The sequence below is a fragment of the Neolamprologus brichardi genome, chromosome 23, assembly GCF_056152115.1.
Source record: "Neolamprologus brichardi isolate AB-2024 chromosome 23, ASM5615211v1, whole genome shotgun sequence".
Taxonomy (NCBI): domain Eukaryota; kingdom Metazoa; phylum Chordata; class Actinopteri; order Cichliformes; family Cichlidae; genus Neolamprologus; species Neolamprologus brichardi.
The window spans coordinates 5,173,334-5,194,725 of NC_142125.1; the positions used below are offsets into that span (position 1 = coordinate 5,173,334).

At 40.2% G+C, this 21,392-nt stretch overlaps 1 protein-coding gene across 1 annotated transcript in view; it reads right to left on the reverse strand.

Moving 5' to 3' along the window:
• hcn2b (hyperpolarization activated cyclic nucleotide-gated potassium channel 2b) overlaps positions 1 to 21,392 on the reverse strand; it is a 45,091-nt gene that overhangs the window by 22,313 nt on the left and 1,386 nt on the right. The window contains exons 2-4 of the mRNA XM_087836297.1: positions 19,591 to 20,014; positions 14,214 to 14,375; positions 1,509 to 1,727 (exon numbers count right to left, since the gene is read on the reverse strand). Of these exons, the coding sequence (XP_087692423.1) occupies positions 1,509 to 1,727; positions 14,214 to 14,375; positions 19,591 to 20,014 (805 nt within the window). The remainder of the gene's footprint in view (positions 1 to 1,508; positions 1,728 to 14,213; positions 14,376 to 19,590; positions 20,015 to 21,392) is intronic.

A 21,392-nucleotide genomic window follows, 5' to 3' on the forward strand; every position in this document is an offset into this window, starting at 1 on the left:
ATCCAGTCATCCACCCATTCACACACACATTCACACACTGGTGATGGCAGCTACATTGTAGCCACAGCCACCCTGGGCCGCACTGACAGAGGCGAGGCTGCCGGACACTGGCGCCACCGGGCCCTCTGACCACCACCAGTAGGTAACGGGTGAAGTGTCTTGCCCAAGGACACAACGACCGAGACTGTCAGAGCCGGGGCTCGAACCGGCAACCTTCCGATTACAAGGCAACCTCCCAACTCTTGAGCTACGATCGCCCTATTTTACTAAATAGGGTCAATTCTGTGACCGTGCAATGTTTGCAGTTTATCATATCTGTATGGATCGGTATGGGATCAGATAGCATGAGACATCTTCACATCACCCAGTATCTAAGGAAACTAACAAGACACAGAGCACCAATGACACTGTCACCATTAAGAAAAAGCAGCAGCAAGCTCCTCTACACGGTCTGCAGAGACCTAAAGCTTTGATCTGCTGTTGTACAGAGACGACAGACTGGCTGAAGCCCAGTGAGCTGAACCCATGAATATCGAACTGATAGAGCAGAAGCTGTTCCTATCAAAATAGGTTGGAGCCAAACGAGCGACCCATCTCTGTTCATTACTATGTGATAACCTTATCCATGTTGTTGTAAGGCACAAACTGCAAATTTTTATTTCTTCTTTTTATCAGAAAGGAACAGAGGGACCCCCTGATCTATGCCACCAGTGAGCTAAAGATAGACTGTGATAAACTCAACCCCCTTATTTTTTTGTTGTTTATTTCAACAAAATACTAAATAATTACAGTATCGCTTGCAGTACAACTTGCTAACTCAGTTATGCTGTTAGATTTACCACACTGGTAAAGTGGAACTAAATTAAATTTTGCTTGTGTTGCTAACACCTGGGATAAATTGAATTTAAGAAAAAAAATATCATCAGCAATCCTTTCCAGAAAAGGGGTCCCAGTAATCCAGGATAATCCACAAAAACACAGTCCACTGTTCTCAGGCAGATTATTTCCCCAGAAGGGAGAAACTGTTCCAAAGATGAGTGCAGACAGTGTGGTTGGAGGATTATTGATTTTAAAAGACATAAAATAAAATGTTTTAAAGTCCTGAAAATACGATGCCTCAGATCGAATATCAAGGGAAATAAAAAGCAAAACTATTTTTTTGTGAACTCGCAAAAAAGTAGCTGTTTTGAGGGGGTCAGAATCGTCATTATAAATCATCACCAAGCTGATTTGGCAAACACGCTGGGAAACATTTATCTATCCTAGGACTACAATATGCATTTTTATCTCACTTTTGCGCCTCCATCCACACATGAGTAAAACATCTAGTGTCTCACCTTTCGTGCAGTAATCAAACAGAGGCATTACAAACAAGAAAACAATACTTTTGTTAAAATATTAATATTAATACCAGCTTTAACTAACTGTCCCGAACATGTCTGCTTCACCTGAATTCCAGATTTTCCTTTTTTAAATGGTGATACACCAACGGTGAGTCAGAGCCCTACCTTTTCCTGGTACTGACGTCTAGATGAGTCAAGTGACTGGATGAGCGCGGTGGCATGGCCGATGAACATGGCATAGCAGGTGGCTCCTACAATCATACTGAGCATGGTCAGCCAGATGTCCGACATGCTCTCTGGGGCTTGTCTTCCATATCCAATGCACAGCATGTGGCTCATGGCTTTAAAGAGGGCAAAGGAGTACAGCTCGCCCCATGTGTCGTTCTGTAGAAAGAGATATGAGGGTAAGAATCAGTTTAGTAAACAAAATATAAGTTAAAGAAACAAATATTGAAGAGATTGGAAAGAAATAAGAGAAATCAAGATCCTACACTCTAAAAAATATTCATGGTGTTTGTAGGTAGAACTTAACAAAAAAACATTTTTCTACTTAAAAAAGTAAGTTGTCTACATGTACACGTTTCAGTGAGTTGACTAATTGATGTTAAAAGTCAGTGCAACACAGATATTAATAAACACCTCCTTAACTTAAATGTTTGAGTATATTGAACAAAATACTTTTGTCATCAATCAACAACAGAAAATATAAAATTTGTGTAACATGTAAAAGTGAGTTTGAACATCCTTCGTGTTTGAACCGCCCATAACTGGACCATAACTGGACCATAACGAAAAAATACAACTGCCATAAAAAAAAGAAGAAACAGAAAAAAACAGAGGTTGGCACCACTACCTGGTAAGTTTCTTGTTTTATAGTCTTTTATAAATATGTACTAGTTACAGGAATTTACTGCATAAGTTTAGTCTGACAATGGCAGCTACATGATGTGAATTGACACTCTGTGTTATGCTAGTTGTTACTCTATAAAAGTAAGAGCGTTTGTATTTTTTCCTGTTATCAATGAAATCTGTCAATTAAATCTGTCACTCTGGTGGTTACTTTGGTTAGCCATAGGTGTGTATGAGACCATGCATACAGCAGAGGGTAACCCCGTAGCATGTTCGTATCATCACAGGCATGGCAGTTGTCTGCATTCTTATCACTTTGTGGGAGTAGAGGTGTGTTTCCCCTAGACTGTGTTCGGTGAGTTAACTAAGCATTGAATTCTAAATAGATTAATTACAAGTTATATTTGTACACTTTAAATTTGATGGTTTTAATCATAGTTTAGCATAGTAAAGTTGCTAAAGTTAAAGTTGTTAGCTAGCTTTCTTTTAGCTAGCAAACGTTCCTCGCAAATACGAGAGTACATTGTCAATTTTTCCACTTATACTTAAAATTTGTCACTTGTCAGGGTGCATTTGGTTAGCTGATAGACCTTGCAGACAGCAGAGCATGTTCAATTTGAACCTGTATATGTTCAAATTAACCAGTCAGCAGCTGCCTGCCTTTTTATCATGGTGTCAGAGTAAATAGAATAACTTCCACTTTCATATTTTTGGTTTCATGCTTTGGCTTTGACACCTGAAACTCTCTTCTTATCTTCTTTGCTGAAGATATACTGTTCATACACATTAGACTGATGCAAGAGAGACTGAATTCAAGAATGAGTCGTCTAAAGAGTAAGACATTCCTGTGGTCTGTGGTTCCACGTGTGGTGATTGTTTCAGGTTTAGCCTAATCATCATCGTTGAAAAACATCCTCTCACCTTGGCTACGCAGAAGAAGATGGGAACACGGTGTTTGGTTAATGAGGAGCTCGTACATCTACTTTCTCCAGTGTGTCTTTGATTGGTTCTGGCACACTCATTCTACCTTAGGGTTCATTAGAAAGCCCTCCACAGCCACTACTAACCCTCACATCCTCCCCTCAAATGGTTGTATTCTCACACATACACACATGTGTGTGTTTCTTCTGCAGCTCCTCAAGCTGTCAGCCACTGATTGACTACACATATTTTTCTCTGGCATTTGCATTAAATTTAAGATTCAAGTTCTGCTAGTTTTGGAAGAGGTAAAAAAGGATGTACTGGAGAAGGAATGCTGTCAGGTCTTTATAATTTAGCATTTTAAAGGTGATTTGGAGGAATGCAAATAAAGAAGATGGAATTTCAAAGGCACTTGGTCTCAAGGGATGGGGTTTACCAGAAACTCTTGTGCCCTTGTGTCACTCGGCCTGCTGAATTTGTTTAGGGAAATAATCAGAGCTGTATAATCTTATGCAAAATACTAAAAGCAGCAGTTCTAAGAACCATCACTATGTCAGCTTTGTTATTTCTACACAATACCACCTTCCAACTACAATACTTCCTTTACTTTAATTCGTAAACATTAATCATTAAGCGCATTAAAATAACAAATATTATCTGCAAACCCTGAGAATATATGTAAGTGCAGAGTTTGAGACTAATTGACAAATTATGGAGGTAGTGTGTAGGCAGTCTGTGAGCAGACTGGTCATCTTCCTGCAGTGACTGCCCCCAGTGTCACATATATATGCTACAACTTGTCTGCTATGGTTTGTTCTGTTGGTCCATCAAAGTGAAATCAAGTGTTGGGAACAATAAAGTGTCCACTGCAACGACTGTCTGTGCTGTAAATGCAGATTTTTTAATTTCATCCTTAATGGTTTCTCCTTTTGCTCCCTTCCCTCTTCCCTCTAACCAATCAGCATTTGACTGCAACACAGCATCATCCGTTTCAAGGGATTTTGGAGGACTGCGCAGGAGCACGGTTGCAGTTGCTGAAAACCCCTCTCGTAAGCGCTTCATAGGCAAATACCTCTGCAAATGGACACAACCAGGCTAGCATAAATTAAGCATAAGTCTCCCCAACTGCCACAGGTGGCGAACAGACGTGGAGCGGCCATCAGCATGTGGGCCACATTGCTGGTGAATAAGCAGCAGGAGCAGGGAGCCCCAAGGTGTACATTAATATACAGTACACACTGTATTTCAACCGACAGAGCTCCACTGCAATATAAATATATTGATATTGACATTGAATGATATTACAATTTGTTTAATGACACAAAGTGCTCAAAAAACTAATAAAAACATATAAATAAACACTATTTGCATAAAAGATACTGTATACAATAAGTAATTACAAAGTCATCCATTCATACTCCTGGGTTACATCAGTTCATGAGCACATTTAAAATCATTAAATTGCCCCTAGCCTGTTTCTTTTTGATCTATACCACAACTCCTGATGATAAAATAGCTTATCTACTACTGCTGCATGCTATTGTGACATTTATAAGACATCATTACTATAAATATACAGTCACTGGCAGTAGTTTTTTATGTTACTATCTTGGTACAAGCACAAGGGGTGAGAGTATAACTCATCTATGGGTGGAACATTTTATTTTATGTCCTGACTGTCTTTCATTATGGCCACGTGGCTGTTACTGAAAGCCCAGCTGTAAATTAGCGCATGCCGTGTTCCCAGAAATTATTTGGGCGGCGTCATGGCTCATGTTGCAGGTAAGCTTTCTGTTTCTGATCTGATTGTCGCACAAGTACGTGACATAAGCACAAATGTAGGATGTATATGCATATTTGTTGGTTAGCGTTAAGTCATCAAATGGAATTTACATGTGGCATGGCTATTGGTGCCAGACAGGCAATACCAGAAGTATTTCAGAAAGGGCTGATTTAGTGGTATTTTCAATCATAACCAACAATAAGGTTTATACAGAATCATCTGAAAAAAAGGAGTTATACAGTGAGCAGTGGGTCGCTGAACAAAAACCCTTATTTATGTCATAGGACAGAGGAGAACGGACACATTACAGGAAGGAAAGTGTAACTTAAATTACCACTCATTATAAAAACATGTCAAACCTTGAAGCAGAGAGGCTAATGCAGCAGAAGACCGCACCAGGTGCCACTCGAGACTACAAATGACTCTGAGTTTGCTGTGACATTAGAATGGTATATGTAAACAAGACAAGTGAAGGCCACGTTGGCTAAAGATAGGAGAAGAAAGTGGAGGAACAGAAGAAGAAGAAGTATGGGGGTGGGGAAAAAAGTCGGGGATGAAGCAATCAGCTGCTGCATTTGTAACGACAGACAACACCTGAAAGACAAAACAGAGGGAGGTAAACAAACAAATACACAGTTTTGCTGTGTGTAAACTGATAATCTTGAAATCTGCAGTTGTTTAAAAATGGCTCATCCACCTTCTGGAATGATCTCTCCAAAGCCCCGACCTCAACCCTAATGAAAACTTGTGGATTATCCTTAAAACCCAGATCAGTGCCAGGAAACCGACCAAAGAATGAACCCTGCCAATTCAGTCAAGAGGGGTGCTCAAATATCCAGCTAGATTTATGCCAGAAACTTGTTGATGGCTACCAAAACTGTCTGACTTGTCCACCAGATTCTTCTTTTTTTTTAGTCATTAAAGATGAATGCTGTTCAATTATTCCATCCTGGTAAAAGAACACTTCAAAGAAATCGTTAAGCGCCCAAACATTACCCTGACATTCATGCCCATCATGAGTGGATGTAAACTCTTGATCACAAATCTATGAAAGTTAAACGTATGCCTGAGGTTTTGGCTCACAGGTAGGGCTGCCACGATTAGTCAACTAGTCACGATTACGTCGACTATCAGAATCGTCGACAACTGATTTAATAGCCGACGCATTGTTTGAAGCTTTGTAAGATCACAAAAGACGCAGGAATAAGTAGTAGAATTTAAGAGTGTAATAACGAACTGAAACAGAAGATGGCAGCACTGCATGTACAAGGATGCCAGCTGCCGTTAAACCCCGAAGAAGAAGAAGAAGAAGCTGTGTCCCAGAATTCATAGCGCAGCCCAGCTCAGTTTCCAACAATGGCGGCAGCTAGTTAGTTTTAATATTACCGTTATTATTCTTTCTGGGTCACAAAATAAACGTTTAACATATTTTCAGGCGAGAATGTAGCTGTGTAAACCTCAAATATCTGCTCAGTTTATCAAGACACCACATATTTTCAAAAGCGCTCCGACGTTTTCGGAGACGTCTGTTACCCACTAGCTCGATAGCTAGCTGGGGGAAAGGCTCACTAGAGCCGTGACAACACCGGACTCCCGGCAAATCATTTTCAAACCCACCGCCGTCTTTCGCTACTCAGGTTAAACATATTTAAGTTACTTAGATAACTTAAAAATGTTATTGTTTGGCTTTTTGTAGTATTTTATTTGTTCCTGAGTAAATCGGTTTGGTTGAGATTAAAGTTATAGTTTTTACACAGCTGAATAAACGTCAAGCAGACAACTGATTGTCAGAAGTGTGAGATGCTCGAGAATATACTCCGGTGTCCTGTTATATTTTAGATAGCAAGGAGTTTATTAAACTTCACCGAAACAATCTGCAAATAAACTATCATCTTGTCTTTATTTTTAGTTAGCATATACCTTAAACACTTAAAGCTGTAAGCTAATGATAGTTATATAAGAGCAGATGCATGCTGGTGCAATAAGCTGTACACTGTACGTCCAATCGTTTGTGGCAGACCTACTCACAGGGTTTACTCGTACATATGCTGACACGTGACAATCCTCCTAGGTAACAGTGAAAACAGAAAATTAGGAGAAGCATCGTGGGTCCTCTAAACACACAGCAAAACTCATTCTGAGGCATATGATGCTTTAGAGATAAAGGTGGCATTTCGTGATGCGTGCTATTTTGCAGTCTTGAGAACAAAGAAAGTGAAAAATCATCCTCAGTGTTGAACTGTTCGCTCGCATGTGACCGCATGAACAAGAAAACCCTCTGAGACGAGAGCAACACACACACTGACCAGCTGCAACCAGTTAGCACGTGTTCAAGTTTGTGATAACAAGTGATTATAACTGACACAGTGCACAGCTGTCTGTTACTATTGAAAATTACAACCTTCATAATAACACAATAAACTAATTCTACAGAGATACCACCCTATGTGAGGGTGGGGGGTGAGATGGGTCGGACGAATTAAATTAGCGCTTGTGTTCATTTTATTCGCTATCAGTCTTCACTGAGCAACGCAGATGATCGCTAATTGTACATAATACATTTAGAGAAGAGCACAAAGGGAGTATGGGACATCTATGATGCACGATGGCGTAATTATAGAATAGTGGGTGCATGTGCATGCTGGCACACCCGGCTGGGTGTACGAGGTGTTTGGCTCACAGCATCTATTCAGCTGTATGAGCGCTGAACATCTCTTAAACACACTGCAGTCCCTCTCTCTGAAAGTCTACAAGTGACAGAGGGAGTTTGGTTTGCTTCAAAGGGCCTACATTTACAACTTTAATATGTAAAGTTCAGTTCAATTCAATTCAATTCAATTCAATTCAATTTTATTTATATAGCGCCAAATCACAACAAATGTCGCCTCAAGGCCTAAAGCTCCATGAAAGTGCTTGTTAGCAATGTAAAGATTCATTATTTAGAAGCAGTGGGTCCATGTTTGTATTTATTATTCAAATGCAAACGAGTCCAGAAAGTTGCAAGATGTTTTGGTGTCTGCTTGAATTACGTAACAGTATTAATTAAGAACGCTGACTGTAACAGCACGGCGTAATGTGTTTGATTAGAGCGTTCAAGCATAAACCTACTGGAGCTTCAGCATGTCAGAGATAAATGATGGACTAACGAGGAAGACGCCAGATCAGATGAACGCTAAATCACAGGTTTTAATTTCTAATTTTATTTAATTTCTTTCCTTAATTAAACTACAAGCTTTTCATTCAGCATCAGGTGTGGGGCAAATCACCTAAGGGTGAACCAAATGCAGTATTTTCTTTTTAATTTTCTGTTGGGAAATTTCTCTTATTTGCTTCACTTACATGCTGTGATTTTATTTTAATATTCAGAGATTTTCCATGATTAAAGCCTGAAGTTTCCGGGGGAAAAATGCAGCTATTCCACAAAATTAAACTGGCGTCACCAATTTTGTTGTGTAAAAATGTAAAAAACTGATGGACAAGCACAGCAAATATGATTCAATATCTTTAATGTTTTTAAAATCCATATGAATATTCAGTGTAAACCAAACTGGTGGGACTGACATCCCCCAAAGCCATACTAGCCATCTACTAGTACGGCTACAATTTATAGGAATAGCCCATTAAAGGAACGCTTGTGATGTATGTGTCAATAATTCAGATTTTATGTTTCAGTCTGGTTTATTGAAGTCATACTCCTGTGTATTGTTTAATTGACTTTGTTGAATGTGAAATGAATGCCTGTAAATTATATGTCCAATTGAAATGATCTGTAAGAAGAATTTGCCTCTGTGGATCGAAGCTTCCTGCTCAATAAGCTCTTATTATTGGATTTTGGGTTTATTAGCCTTTAAGTGGAATTTCTCCTTTGACAAATATGTGGAGGGAGAGATGCAGAACCATATTCACAATGAAAAACTCCCCACACAGATAAAAATGATCCACTTACTTGCTGGCTATGCAAGCAATATTTAATCTCTTCTCTTTAGCTCTCTCTCTACACACATATAATGTTTGTATTGTATGTGGACGGGAGAAGATCACAGCTGCCATCTATTCGCATTCAGCAAAACTGAAAAACTAGCCATGCAAGTCTATGTTTTCTGAGGTACTTTAAGTTCGCACGGAGTCTTTGCTGAAAAAAAATAAGGGTTCAGTCAGACTATCAGGTCCTCTAACAAACCCCACCTGCATGGGCTGTATCATTTGGAGGATCCGGTCTCTAAAGTGAGACACAGCTGTAGTATTCACAACTGCTGTTTGTGTGCAACCATGTGCATCCAGAGATTCTGTCTAGTTAATGATGCAAGCTGTGGCCATATGAGTCAAGCCCAAAAGCATCTATTCTGTTCTCGACCAAGTACACGTTTCAAGTTCGTTTGTTTAAACACTGACAATAAAAAGCAGAGGAGGAATAATTCTGCAGGGCTTCTAGACATTCTTAAGAGACATTTGCTTTGCTGCTTTGTTTTTTAGCCATGGTAGCAACACAAGTCTGTGGTTAGTCACTCTAACAAATAGGTTGGGCCACAGTAGTCTTCCCCACCCCACAAAAGGAACTACATTCTCAAACCTATGAGATTTCTTAGTTAACTCAGCTCTCAGTCTCTGACATGCATTGTACAATATGATGTTATAGGAGGCATATTCTACTTATTTATAGTGATCTTAAAAACTGAGCTGAATTAAAGGAGCAATCAGTCTCATTTTGGTGTGCAATTTTCTTATAGTCATCTCTCCTTTTGCAGATTGGTTTCCAGAAAAATATAAGTATTCCAACAATTGCTCATCCTAAGCATATTTCAAAAGCTTTTCCTCCCATGTTTAGATTTCTAACCAACTATGGGATACACTTCAGGTTACACTGAAGTTTGCCTTCATTATAAAGTAAAGCAGCAAAGAGCATTCACTGCTTTTTACTACATGGCTAAAAATGACAAGACAACTTTTCTTCATAAAATGGGGTTGGTTTCACCGGGGCAACTTGGCCCACAAAGTCTGCAGCTCCAACCAGCCTGTGAGGCTGTTTTTTCCTTTTCTATTTTTATTTTTATTTTTTAGCTAGCTACAACTTGATTTGACCTTGCAAGAATTTTTAATCCTCTTCAACAAAAATACATGTCTGTGGGCTGCAACAGTCACTCTGACTTAAAAAATGCATCTAATTAGCTAAACTTTGTCAATTGGTTTCTTAAAGTCTCTCTGTTGTATTGCCTGCTCTAAATAGAATAGAATAGAATAGAATTCAACTTTATTGTCATTGCACATGCACAGGTACAGGGCAACGAAATGCAGTTTGCATCCATCCAGAAGTGCTTTAGCCGTGATATAGATATATTACAATATATATTAAGTATATTACAGAAATGGGAAATAGCACCACCCACTTTAACTTTTCTTTAAAAATCTGTACCAAATTAGCACTGAGAGTGGCTGTCAGGTCATACACAGCAGTTATTATTCACACACATGTGCAGCATTTCCACACACAGACCTCACACAGTAACTGTCCATTATTTTTATATGCACTGACAGGCCTGTTTGCCGGTTCGGTCACTTCAGAATAAATGGAGGGCCTCGTTATCAACTTGAAGTGCATGAATGTTTCTTGAAGTGCATCTCTGTGTGCCTCAATACAGTGCAAATGCATAAATAGGTTCTCACAAATTGGTGTTCTGTTGCAGTTACAGCAGCTCTTCTGCTCCTCCAGTTATAAAGGAACGCAGTTCGTTTTTGATGCAGAGAAAGAAGTCGAGAGGAAACGAGCGTCTTTATTCTAATGCCATTGATATAACAGCCAATCAGGCCGAGGGAGATGGGACAAAACCACCTGTCATCTTTCACATAACAGAGAGTCACTTACATAACAGACCACGATCATCCGGTCTCTTGATCACTCTGCAGCAGGAGCCTGATTGTCGACTTACAATAAACACCACTGTCTGCTGCGAGAGTATCTTTTCCCTTATTGAGCGTTAAGAAGCAGAGATGAATACACTGCAGAAACAAAAACAGTCTGAAGGAGGATATTTTGACTATCACTTAGTTATACTGTACTATATAGCACATGCACACAAATCTCAGCCAAACACAACACATCTATATAAAGGGACGTGCATAAAAATGCATATAAGAATAGCTACTGAAGAAACGAGTCCCGTGTTGTTCTCAGGAATGGCTTTCTCGCCCTATTTCCATAACCCTAAGTGCATGCATGACGCAGAGAGCAAAACAGGGTGGAGTCCAATAAATGTCCAGTGCAGGCAGGCAGCCTGTCAGCCCGAGGAGGCACGAGGATCATTTAACGCTGCATCTCTCACTCAAAGCAGCTCTGAAGAAGACGTGACCTTGATTACCCTGGTATGGCAGTGACAGGGCACACCAGGCAGCCACACCCACATGTGTGCTCGCTGCCATTATGGCTTGAGCTTGGAAAAAGGCACAAGCCCTAAACAACACACGTCACTCTGGAAAACTGAATGTATAAGGAAGGAGATATCAGCGAAAGAAGAAGTGGGGCATGAAGGATAAAAGAGTGACTGAAAAAGCAACATATAAAGCAATTTTCCATACGTACAAATCCATCCATTCAAGAAAGAGAGATAGAGGAAATACGATGGGCAGAGATGAAACTAGAAATCAAGGGATGGAGTGACAGAGAAGTAACACCAATCTCCCCTAGGGTCAATTGGTGTGAGATCCATCTGTTCCTAGAGATTACAAACGCTCATAACAGAACACACCTATTCATGTAAACACGTACACCATAGCATCATAGTACACGGTGTATTTCAGGGAACTGAATGCCAAAAATCTCTGTGCCAAAATTAGAAGGTTTCCTCCCAGAATATCAAGCATTTCTCAGCTGCAGCAGAGTCAGCCAGCGCCTGACAAAAGCATAAAGAAGGAATTATCCGGTATGCTGAACTTCCTTAGGAGAAGGAGCAAAAGATGTAATGTTCCCCATAAAAAATGGCTTCAAGACAGTTACAGTTATGTGGAGAAATAAGCATCCGGCAGCCAACCAATGACGTCTTTTAGCTCTGTCAGATAATTCGATGGTTTCTAGGACTGTTGTCAATTAACACATTCGATTAAGACTATTTTTTCTGTTTTCTTCCTGTAGTCAGCCCCTGCAATGCAAACTGTCCTCTATAACTCAATCTATTTACACCCATTAGAGCAGATCTCTTCCTCCTGCGCTTGCATGTAATCTGCTTCACCAGTTTACTTACAGCTGCTCACAAACCAATCATCACCTCTCTGTTAACAACATTGCGCGCACACTGTACAAATTGCAGAGTCACAGCCGTTCATTAAGCTTATCATCTCAGCTGCCGTATCCAAAATATCCCTTGAGTACTTCATACTAAATATTTAAACCAATTTTAATGTTTCTCTCTTTTTTTGTGGGACAAACAGGATTGACATTGACACTAATGCTTCCTTGAAAGCACCACAATTCTTCTTCTGTTTGCCAACAAACATACTGTATGTGTGAACGTGAATATATGTGTGAAATACAGTTTTATGATAAAAGGTATTTGTATCCTCTGACTTGTCTGTGCCTCCGGCCACTGCCACTCACCACCTTCCAATCTGTTATCTCCAAAGCAGAATGACATGTGAGACTGGATAAAGGGATTAAGTTCAAAATGATAAAAACCCAGACAGTATTTTTGGGTGTTTCTCCTCTTTGTCTACACTTGTGATTAATCGTGCAATTTAAATAAAATAGACATACAGAGGCTGTTCTTTAGTCAATGTTATAAGGTTTTGTTTTATAGCTTAGACAATAAGTGCTTTCCAAAATGAACAAAACTTTAATCATTACTTTTCATTAATTATCCAGTTGGATTAGGAGATAGTGTGTTTCAATACTAGCTATCAATTTCTTTTTAAATTTATGTATGCATTCATTTTATTTATTTATTTTTTCTCATGCATGCCAGCAGTAATTTTGGTGAAAACCTCTCCTAATGGTCTGTCTTCAAACAGACAGCTAGAAGCCACCTGCCACCCAGAAGGAGGACAGGACATTTGACAGGAGAAAGAAAGAAGAGCACATCTAAATTACTGCAGGAGCTGCTATATGAACTGAGTGACAGCAGCATGTTTTCTTTCATCCACCTCCTACTTGCCGTACACTGGCGTGTCTCCTGGGTTTGACTAGTGGGGGGTTAATTGAAGCTGAACTCCAGTCTGAATAAATAAGCTGTGTCACCACCAGAGATGGGCAGTAACGCGTTACTGTAATCCGATTACTTTTTTCAAGCAACGAGTAAAGTAAGGGATTACTATTGCAAAAACGGTAATTAGATTACCGTTACTTTCCCGTAGGAACGCTGCGTTACTGCGTTACTAAAACCGTGATTTTTTTTGCGAGAATGTCTCATGACAATGACGTAAGCAAGTGAAGTTTGCGACAACAGCTGTGTGCAGATCAACAATGGATAATATATCGAGTGCGGGAGAGAGTATGAGCGTGCAGCGTTTAAAGCGTGGAAGTACTGACCTTACTTTAAGTTTGATTCCATAAAAAGTGACAAAAACATTAGTGCCCGTTGTGCGTGGGAAGAAAACTTCTTTTTACAGCAAAAAAAACCCCTAAACTTCCGAGCAAGCGCCGAGTGCGCTATGACGTAATGGGAAACTCACAGAGAAACTGCCGTATCCTTCCACTGACCGCTGCGGCACACCTGCACCAGGGTAAACCTCCGCCTACCCAACTCCTGCTTTACAGGTGAAAATAGAGCAAAAGGACCGCTAGTCTTTGACTTTATTTATTTTCTGCTGTGTTTTACTTGCATCTATTTGAAAGACTGAGTGTAAACACACAAAAAAAATGTGGAATGTGCAGAAAATAGGTTTAAATATTAAACAAATTTCTTCCAGTCAGAGAATGTTGCATATAATAAAATTTTTGCTTGATGCATAAAGTTAAAAGATTAAAACTGATAAAACAAGCTTTAAAAAGAGACTTTTCCATTTGATTACATTTTGTATGATGGATTATGCAGAAACAGTAGAATTGGGCTGAAAGATCTATCGCTTTATCACCTATTCAGGTTGTAAATCGTGTTTTTAAAAAGTAACTAAGTAACTAAGTAATTAATTACTTTTGAAAATAAGTAATCAGTAAAGTAACGGGATTACTTTTTTGGGGAAGTAATCAGTAATTAGTTACTGATTACTTTTTTCAAGTAACTTGACCAACACTGGTCACCACGCTAGTTGTGCAGTGAACACTTTTCCTGTGATTGTCTAACTTCCGATCGCACTGAACACAAAAACATACACACAGAGCATTTTTTTCTTACCACCATCTTGTTGAGGGAGACCCAGCAGTCAGATGGAAAGTCCTGCAGCATGGGAACAAGAAACTGGAGACAGCCATCCCAGTGGCACAGCAGTAGCATCATACCAATCAGGTTGAATATTCGCACCACGGCACTGGCTAGGTCATAGGTCATGTGGAAGATCTGTCAGGAGGAGGAGAGATGGGACGTGAGGGTTACAGATTTGGAGAGGAGGCCAGAATGAAGCCAGAACTGATGTGTGAGCAGAATGAAAAGTTGGTGTTTATAGCGATTGAGCGAGAATCGAAAACAATGGTAAACACTACTCTGTCGGCTCTGACAAACAGCACATCCAGCATGTTATCATTCTGCTGATAGCACTGGCAACAGTGATGCTGTGGGGACTATATAAAATAGCTTTAACTTGTGCACAATTTGCACAGTTGCAAATCCTGATCCACTCTGTAGGACAATTATTATATTATATTTTTTAAGGAAACAAATCATACTCTTGGAAATTTAGCAGATTCAACATAGTTTTCATATGCAGTTTTTTTGTTGACGCTGGCAAATTAATATTCACATTTAGCCATGTTTTAAATGCTAGTTATGTGCTAACCTCAGAGGTTTACCTGAACACAGTAATGTGAAAGCAGTGGGAGTGAATTATTATAGTAAAATATAGCACTTCTGAAGCTGTGATGGAGAAGAGGTGACTGACCAAACTGCTCTCCATCACAGACAATCCTGCCCATTATGAGCAATACTTACTGGGCAGGTAGCAAAGCAACTTCTCTAATAAACTGATTGAGCTCTGCTGCCACAAGGAAGGATACAGACAATCTTTCATACCACATGCTATCTATCACACAATATATCTGTCTGGCAGGGAATCGTTCGCCAGATATTTGTATTGTTATTAATATTATTAACATTATATTTATAAATTTTCTGTTGATAAGTTGGTTGACAATGAAACATCTCTGTTATTAAACATCTCACTCTCTCCCTCCATGGCATGCAGCTCAAAGTCTAGTTAAGCTGCCCATGTTCTTGCAATGGAGAGGTTGCTACAATATCCACAAACTGAAAGGAAGTTTGGAGAAAATTTTTTGTGAGTTTCATACTTATACAGGAACCTTTCACACCAGAGGTTGTTATTCATCTCTTGCTAATATACAAATATCAATTAGGGCAGCTTTAGGTAACATGACGACCTGTGAGGAAGAACTTTAGGATTTGATATCTCAGTTTATTTATAGGAAACTTGTCTGTTAACAACGAAATTTATTGTTATATAAAATTTGAACAATTTAATGAACTATGATAACAGATGGTATAACTTTGACCAGTTTTTTAGTAACTTATAAACAGCAAAAAATGTGCTTCGCATTCCCAGGCTGAGGTTTTCCATTATAACCAGGTGTGAGACCACAGGGCATGCAATGTGCATTCATGATAAAACCTCATTAGATGCTGATGAAGCTTTGATCAGCAGCCCGGGCCAGGCTCTCGCTGCTGTTTCTTAAGATTGCTCACCCCAGGTAAGAAGGCTAATTTGCGTGGAGCTGGTGATGCGGTCACAGCCTTGTAAACACCGCTCACTATGGCTTGGCTGGCTATCTGCCAGGCCGAATTATCGTGGTTCGTGTGTGTTTTTGTGTGTGTTTGTGTATAGGTGGGTTTACAAGTATGTGGGGATTAGATCTTGAGAAATTCATCTTAAATATGAACTAGGCCTTTGTGTGTGCGTGTGATTGCATGAAGGAGCAGCCTCTGTTTAGAATTTACAGTTTGGGAGCAGCAGGGTCAGGGCATGCTGTCACACATCTCTACACCTCAGAGACCCTGCTGTCCTAAACATACAAGTCACATGAATATGAAAAACTGACACATGTTATACCCCAGTTGTTAATGTGCATGATCCTAGTTTAAATAGCTCTTGGACTTTTCATATGATTTGTGTTTGGATGGATAATGGCAATTGTATCAAAGTTTATTTAAATTCATCCTAAATGTAATTTATAAATTGTGCAAAACAATTTCTTCAGAAATATGTAGCATTTCAGCTGTATGTGTCATGGTTCTGGGTCAGTTTCGACCCAGTATTTTGAGTTTTGGATTGTTAGTTTATTTTTGAATAATTGTCGTGGTTTTGGGCACTATGAGGATTATTATTATTAGAATTCTAGGTTTCTGTTTATTCATGTTAAGGATTTGTTCTCGGTTGTATCTCACATTTAGTTTAGTTCAGGTTCCATGTGTCATTCTGTCTGTCTGTCTCCCAGGTCTGCGTCTTGGTGTAGTGTTCTCGTTTCCTGTTTTATTGTGAAGGTTTGCGTATCATGTGAGTGTGTTCAGTTTTCCCTCTGTCTCGTCTTGTTGATTATTCCCAGCTGTGTCCACCACCTGTGTGTAATTCCCATGTTTCTCTGGGTGTATTTAAGTCGTGTCCTCTGTCATCGTAGTTGCTGGTCCGTCTGCGTTCCCACCATGTTTCATCCGTGTGTTCCCTGTCGTCACCATCATGTACCATCATCTTCCTTCCTTCCTTTATGTTCATGTTCTTGTTCATGCTCTGTAGTTTAGTTGTCCCAGTATAGTTTAGTTTTCCGTTTCGCCGTTTGCCTTTCTATATTTCGTGTTCAATAAATCACCTTCACACCTTCACGGCTGCCTGCGTTTGGATCCTCTTTTTCCTTTTCCACACGGCTCTTCTCATTCGCCGTGACAGTATGCTGCACATCACATTTTCCTTATCCAGTTTGTAACATGTCATCAGCACTTGGTTGTTTCAATCTTTTGATAAATATTCATTTTTTCTTCTTTACAGTAATTTAGTTTTGATCCCTTCCCCAGGCCTGCTTTGGGTCCATATGTAATTAAATCAAAATCAACAAAAGAAACTACTTTCTTTGCACATTTTGTGTATATCCTGTAATGGCTAATGGCCTTGGGTCATTTAGAAGACGCAGAAAGGGAAACATGCTGTGAGGCCCTGCCCTGCGATTAGAAAGCGTTCCCATTATGATTAATGAGCTAGGACTAATGTTCCCCCCAACACCAGAACAGCACCTGGCCATGTGTCACTGTCACGCCACAATCTGGGTCAAAGCATAGTACTGTGACTACAAGTCACAGCCTGAAAAACACAGATAAACTATTTGCTGCTTCTTTCTGTCAGACTGCTAAAATGCCCTTAGAGTAAAACTAGTGCGTATGACGGATATGAACCTTTTTATCCTTCCATCCCCGACGCTTGTGCATTTGCTCTTGTCCATTCCCCATCATTGTCGAGCTCATGAAAAAGGCATCAACGCAAGCTTCCTGCTTCAGCAAATTGCTTTCCCCTGCTTCTGTATCACCAACATAGATGCATAAGCGATTTATTCTGAGATCATTTCAAATAAATTGTTTTTTAGCACGACTGTTACCCAGTGCTCACCTCACCTCTGAACAGGCATTCTATAGATCTATATGGTGAAATCATCACAATACTAAGACAAGCTTTTAGGAAACAGTGCTGCAGCGAGCGGACTTAAGCCGAGCTGAGCTGAGCTGGGCAGAAGAGGCAAACAGTTCCCCCTGTTTGGATCAGGCAGAGCAGAGCAGAGCTCAGCTGAACTAAGAGGATCAGGGCAGGGCCAAGTTGAAGCAAAGGAGCACTCGCGGGTGTGTGTTTCTGTGTGTGTACACATCTGTGTGTTTGAATGAGTAATTAGGGTTTTCATTAAACCCAAATTACCACTGTGTAATCAGAGGAGCGGTGGTTATTTTCAGAGTGAGGGGACACTTCTGATTGGAAGATGCTTGTTTAGGCCAAATAAGGAAGCACAAAGAAGCACACACACAGTCCAAGCTGTGGAATGCTGTGTTTATGTAAAATGGGGCCATATGATGGATGATAATGCACTTTTCTCTAGAACATTATTTCCTGATGCAATTAGAGATGCAAGTGTGTTTGCATTAGCAGGTCTTTCAGCGTGTGGTTGCAGCTGTTTGATGCCTTAATTGGTTGAAATGCTGCAACAAAACATTTTTTACTATGTGGAAAGTTTTTCTCTTTCATACAGTTTTAAATGCATCAACAATGTGATGATCAAGTAAGATGACCTATAATCCGCTCATCTTGGCTTGCTGCAGTAGAAAACGCTACACCTAATTTTTTGTGTCTTCTCCTGTGATACTAGAATGACTTTTACTGACAGAACAAGCCACTGCACTGGAAACTGCTGCACAATTCTTAATTAGAGCCCAGTTAGATTCGTTTCTCATTATTAATGAGCACATTTGAAAGTGGAGGGGTAATAGTTAGCAGATCATCTGGTCATAATTGACTAACTTCTGCATTACAGCAATAATCATTGCAGCTGTGGTGTCTGTCAGGTGTAGCAAACGTGATGCTAATGAGGTTTTCTTAGACATTAAAGCTATGCAGCAGTAGTAGTTCATTTAAAAAACATACATAATTGTATGGGTAGGGTGAGAAGTTCGGCCATCCGGGAGGGGCTCAGAGTAGAGCCGCTGCTGCTCCACATCGAAAGGAGCCAGCTGAGGTGGTTCGGGCATCTGACAAGGATGCCTCCTGGGCGCCTCCTAGGTGAGGTGTTCCGGGCATGTCCCACCGGGAGGAGGCCCCGGGGCAGACCCAGGACGCGCTGGAGAGATTATATCTCTCGGCTGGCCTGGGAACGCCTTGGTGTTACCCCGGATAAGCTGGAGGAGGTGGCTGGGGAGAGGGAGGTCTGGGCTTCTCTGCTTAGGCTGCTGCCCCCGCGACCCGGCCTCGGATAAAGCGGATGAAGATGGATGGATGGATGGACATAATTGTATGAACAAGTTAAAAACGTAATATTTTCTTTTGATGCTTTTGGGAAAAAAGTCTTCCTCTGTAAGATTTCAGTAACAAAAAAAAAAGACCTTATACCACAGGGGATGCATATGATGAGAAAATGATATGAAAAACAGACTGACCTACATTATGTTTGGACCAGTAGAAACCCAGGATGTGACACATCACATGCATCAAGTATTTAGTATTGATTAAGGGTTTATTTGAACAGTTTTAAAAAGTAGGTAGGACCAAATGGTAGTCAGAAATATGCTTGATCTATTTCAGGATCATGAGATAGTCCTTGTAAAAGTGGATTCCCTGTGAGCGACCCCTAGCCTTACAAAGTTTGAGAACCACGGAGTAAAAATCTAAAATAGAGATGTTCAGTGTGGAAGTTATGTGTTTCCTTTCAGTATTATCTGTTTATATAAAAGTGTTACATAAACTGTGCATTAGCACCCCATCTGGTCCCATATACTTACTTTATCCAGTACTTATCCAAGCTAAACTTCAATACTGAACAAAACGTTCCAGTTCGTATAGAAATGCTGTAACTCAGCATACCTCCTCCCACTGATGGATGTAACGGATGAGTCTAGACAGCCTCAGCAGACGCAGCAGACTGAGGATCTTCGTGAAGCGGACAATGCGGAGTGCCCGTGCAGTTTTGTACACCTCTGAGTCAATCCCCTTCTCCACGATGAGGAAGATATAATCCACAGGTATGGAGGAGATGAAGTCCACCACAAACCAGCTCTTCAGGTACTTCTTCTTGATCTTCTTGGGGTCGAGGATGATCTCGGTGTTGTCCTCGAACACGATACCAGTCCTAAAGTTGAGTACTAGGTCCATGAGGAAGAAGGTGTCAGAGACCACATTGAAGATGATCCAGGGTGTGGTGGTCTCATCTTTAAAGAAGGTGATGCCTACAGGGATGATGATCAGGTTGCCAACCATGAACATTAACATGGTGAAGTCCCAGTAGAACCTGTCAGGACGAAAGAGTAGAAGATGATTAAAGGCGCTTGTTTAATCCCAACACACGCAAACAAAGGGCAGTATAGGGCCATGTGTACAACTCTGCAATCTGATAGAGAAAAAGATGTAATAATAAAGTAATAAAGGAGAAAAATCTGATGCTATGCATATGAGAACAATAGATGTAGGCTGCCGGGGGATTCCCATGATGCATTGAGTTTTTCCTTTCCAGTCACCTTTCTCACTCACTATGTGTTAACAGACCTCTCTGCATTGAATCATATCTGTTATTAATCTCTGTCTCTCTTCCACAGCATGTCTTTTATCCTGTCTTCCTTCTCTCACCCCAACCGGTCGCAGCAGATGGCTGCCCCTCCCTGAGCCTGGTTTCTTCCTGTTAAAAGGGAGTTTTTCCTTCCCACTGTCGCCAAAGCGCTTGCTCATAGGGGGTCATATGATTGTTGGGTTTTTCTCTGTATCTATGAAGCGCCTTAAGGCGACTTTTGTTGTGATTTGGCGCTATATAAATAAAATTGAATTGAATTGAATTGAATTGAATTGAATTGAATTGAATAGAAGAGAAGAGAAACCATGTCTAAAATCTGATGTCCAGACATTGACAGTGTTGCTACATGTTATGGATATCACATATCAGGAAAGACGCTGATTCTGCTTGATTTATGACACAGGGTAAGCATATTTCTGGCCCTCTCTGTGTCATGAAGCGATGCACTCTCACAGGCTGAACACACTCAGAAAACTAACCCAATCCAAACTGATAAATCTTTCAAATTTTATGAAATGCCTGATAGTTCCTTCACTTTATCGCATTAACCACAACCATGCAAAGAAAAGACAACTTAAGCAAAAACAGCAGAATACCCTCCAAACAAGTCAAGCACAAACAACAACTGGAGCCGAATCAATAAAGCAGCCTTCGCGGATGTGGTGTTGTGCACCATCACCTATTTCCAGTAGTTAGTTAATGTGATATTTATTGGTTTGAACAAACATTCACACAGTAGCCAGTCACGCCACAGCATTAGGTGTTGAATTATGAGAAGCTGTGTTTTAAAGATAATTCAGCTGGTGAACTGACCATGCGAGGCATCTATGAATATTCCTCTGTTTATTAAAGTAAGAAAATTGTGTAAGTATTTTTATATAACTTTACTCAACTTACCTATTATTAACTGGCAGATTAATTATGAACGATGGTTGTTAGTGTTGCAGGATAAGAGGAAGACACTGTGGCTACTTATATTAGAGGAACTAATGGAAGCGGCTGCTGAGTCATGACTTGAACTCTCTTGTTATGCGCATCCTGATGTTGAGCTTTGTCTGTAAGTTAACACGATCAAGCTCTGTATTGTTAATAAACAGCAGGC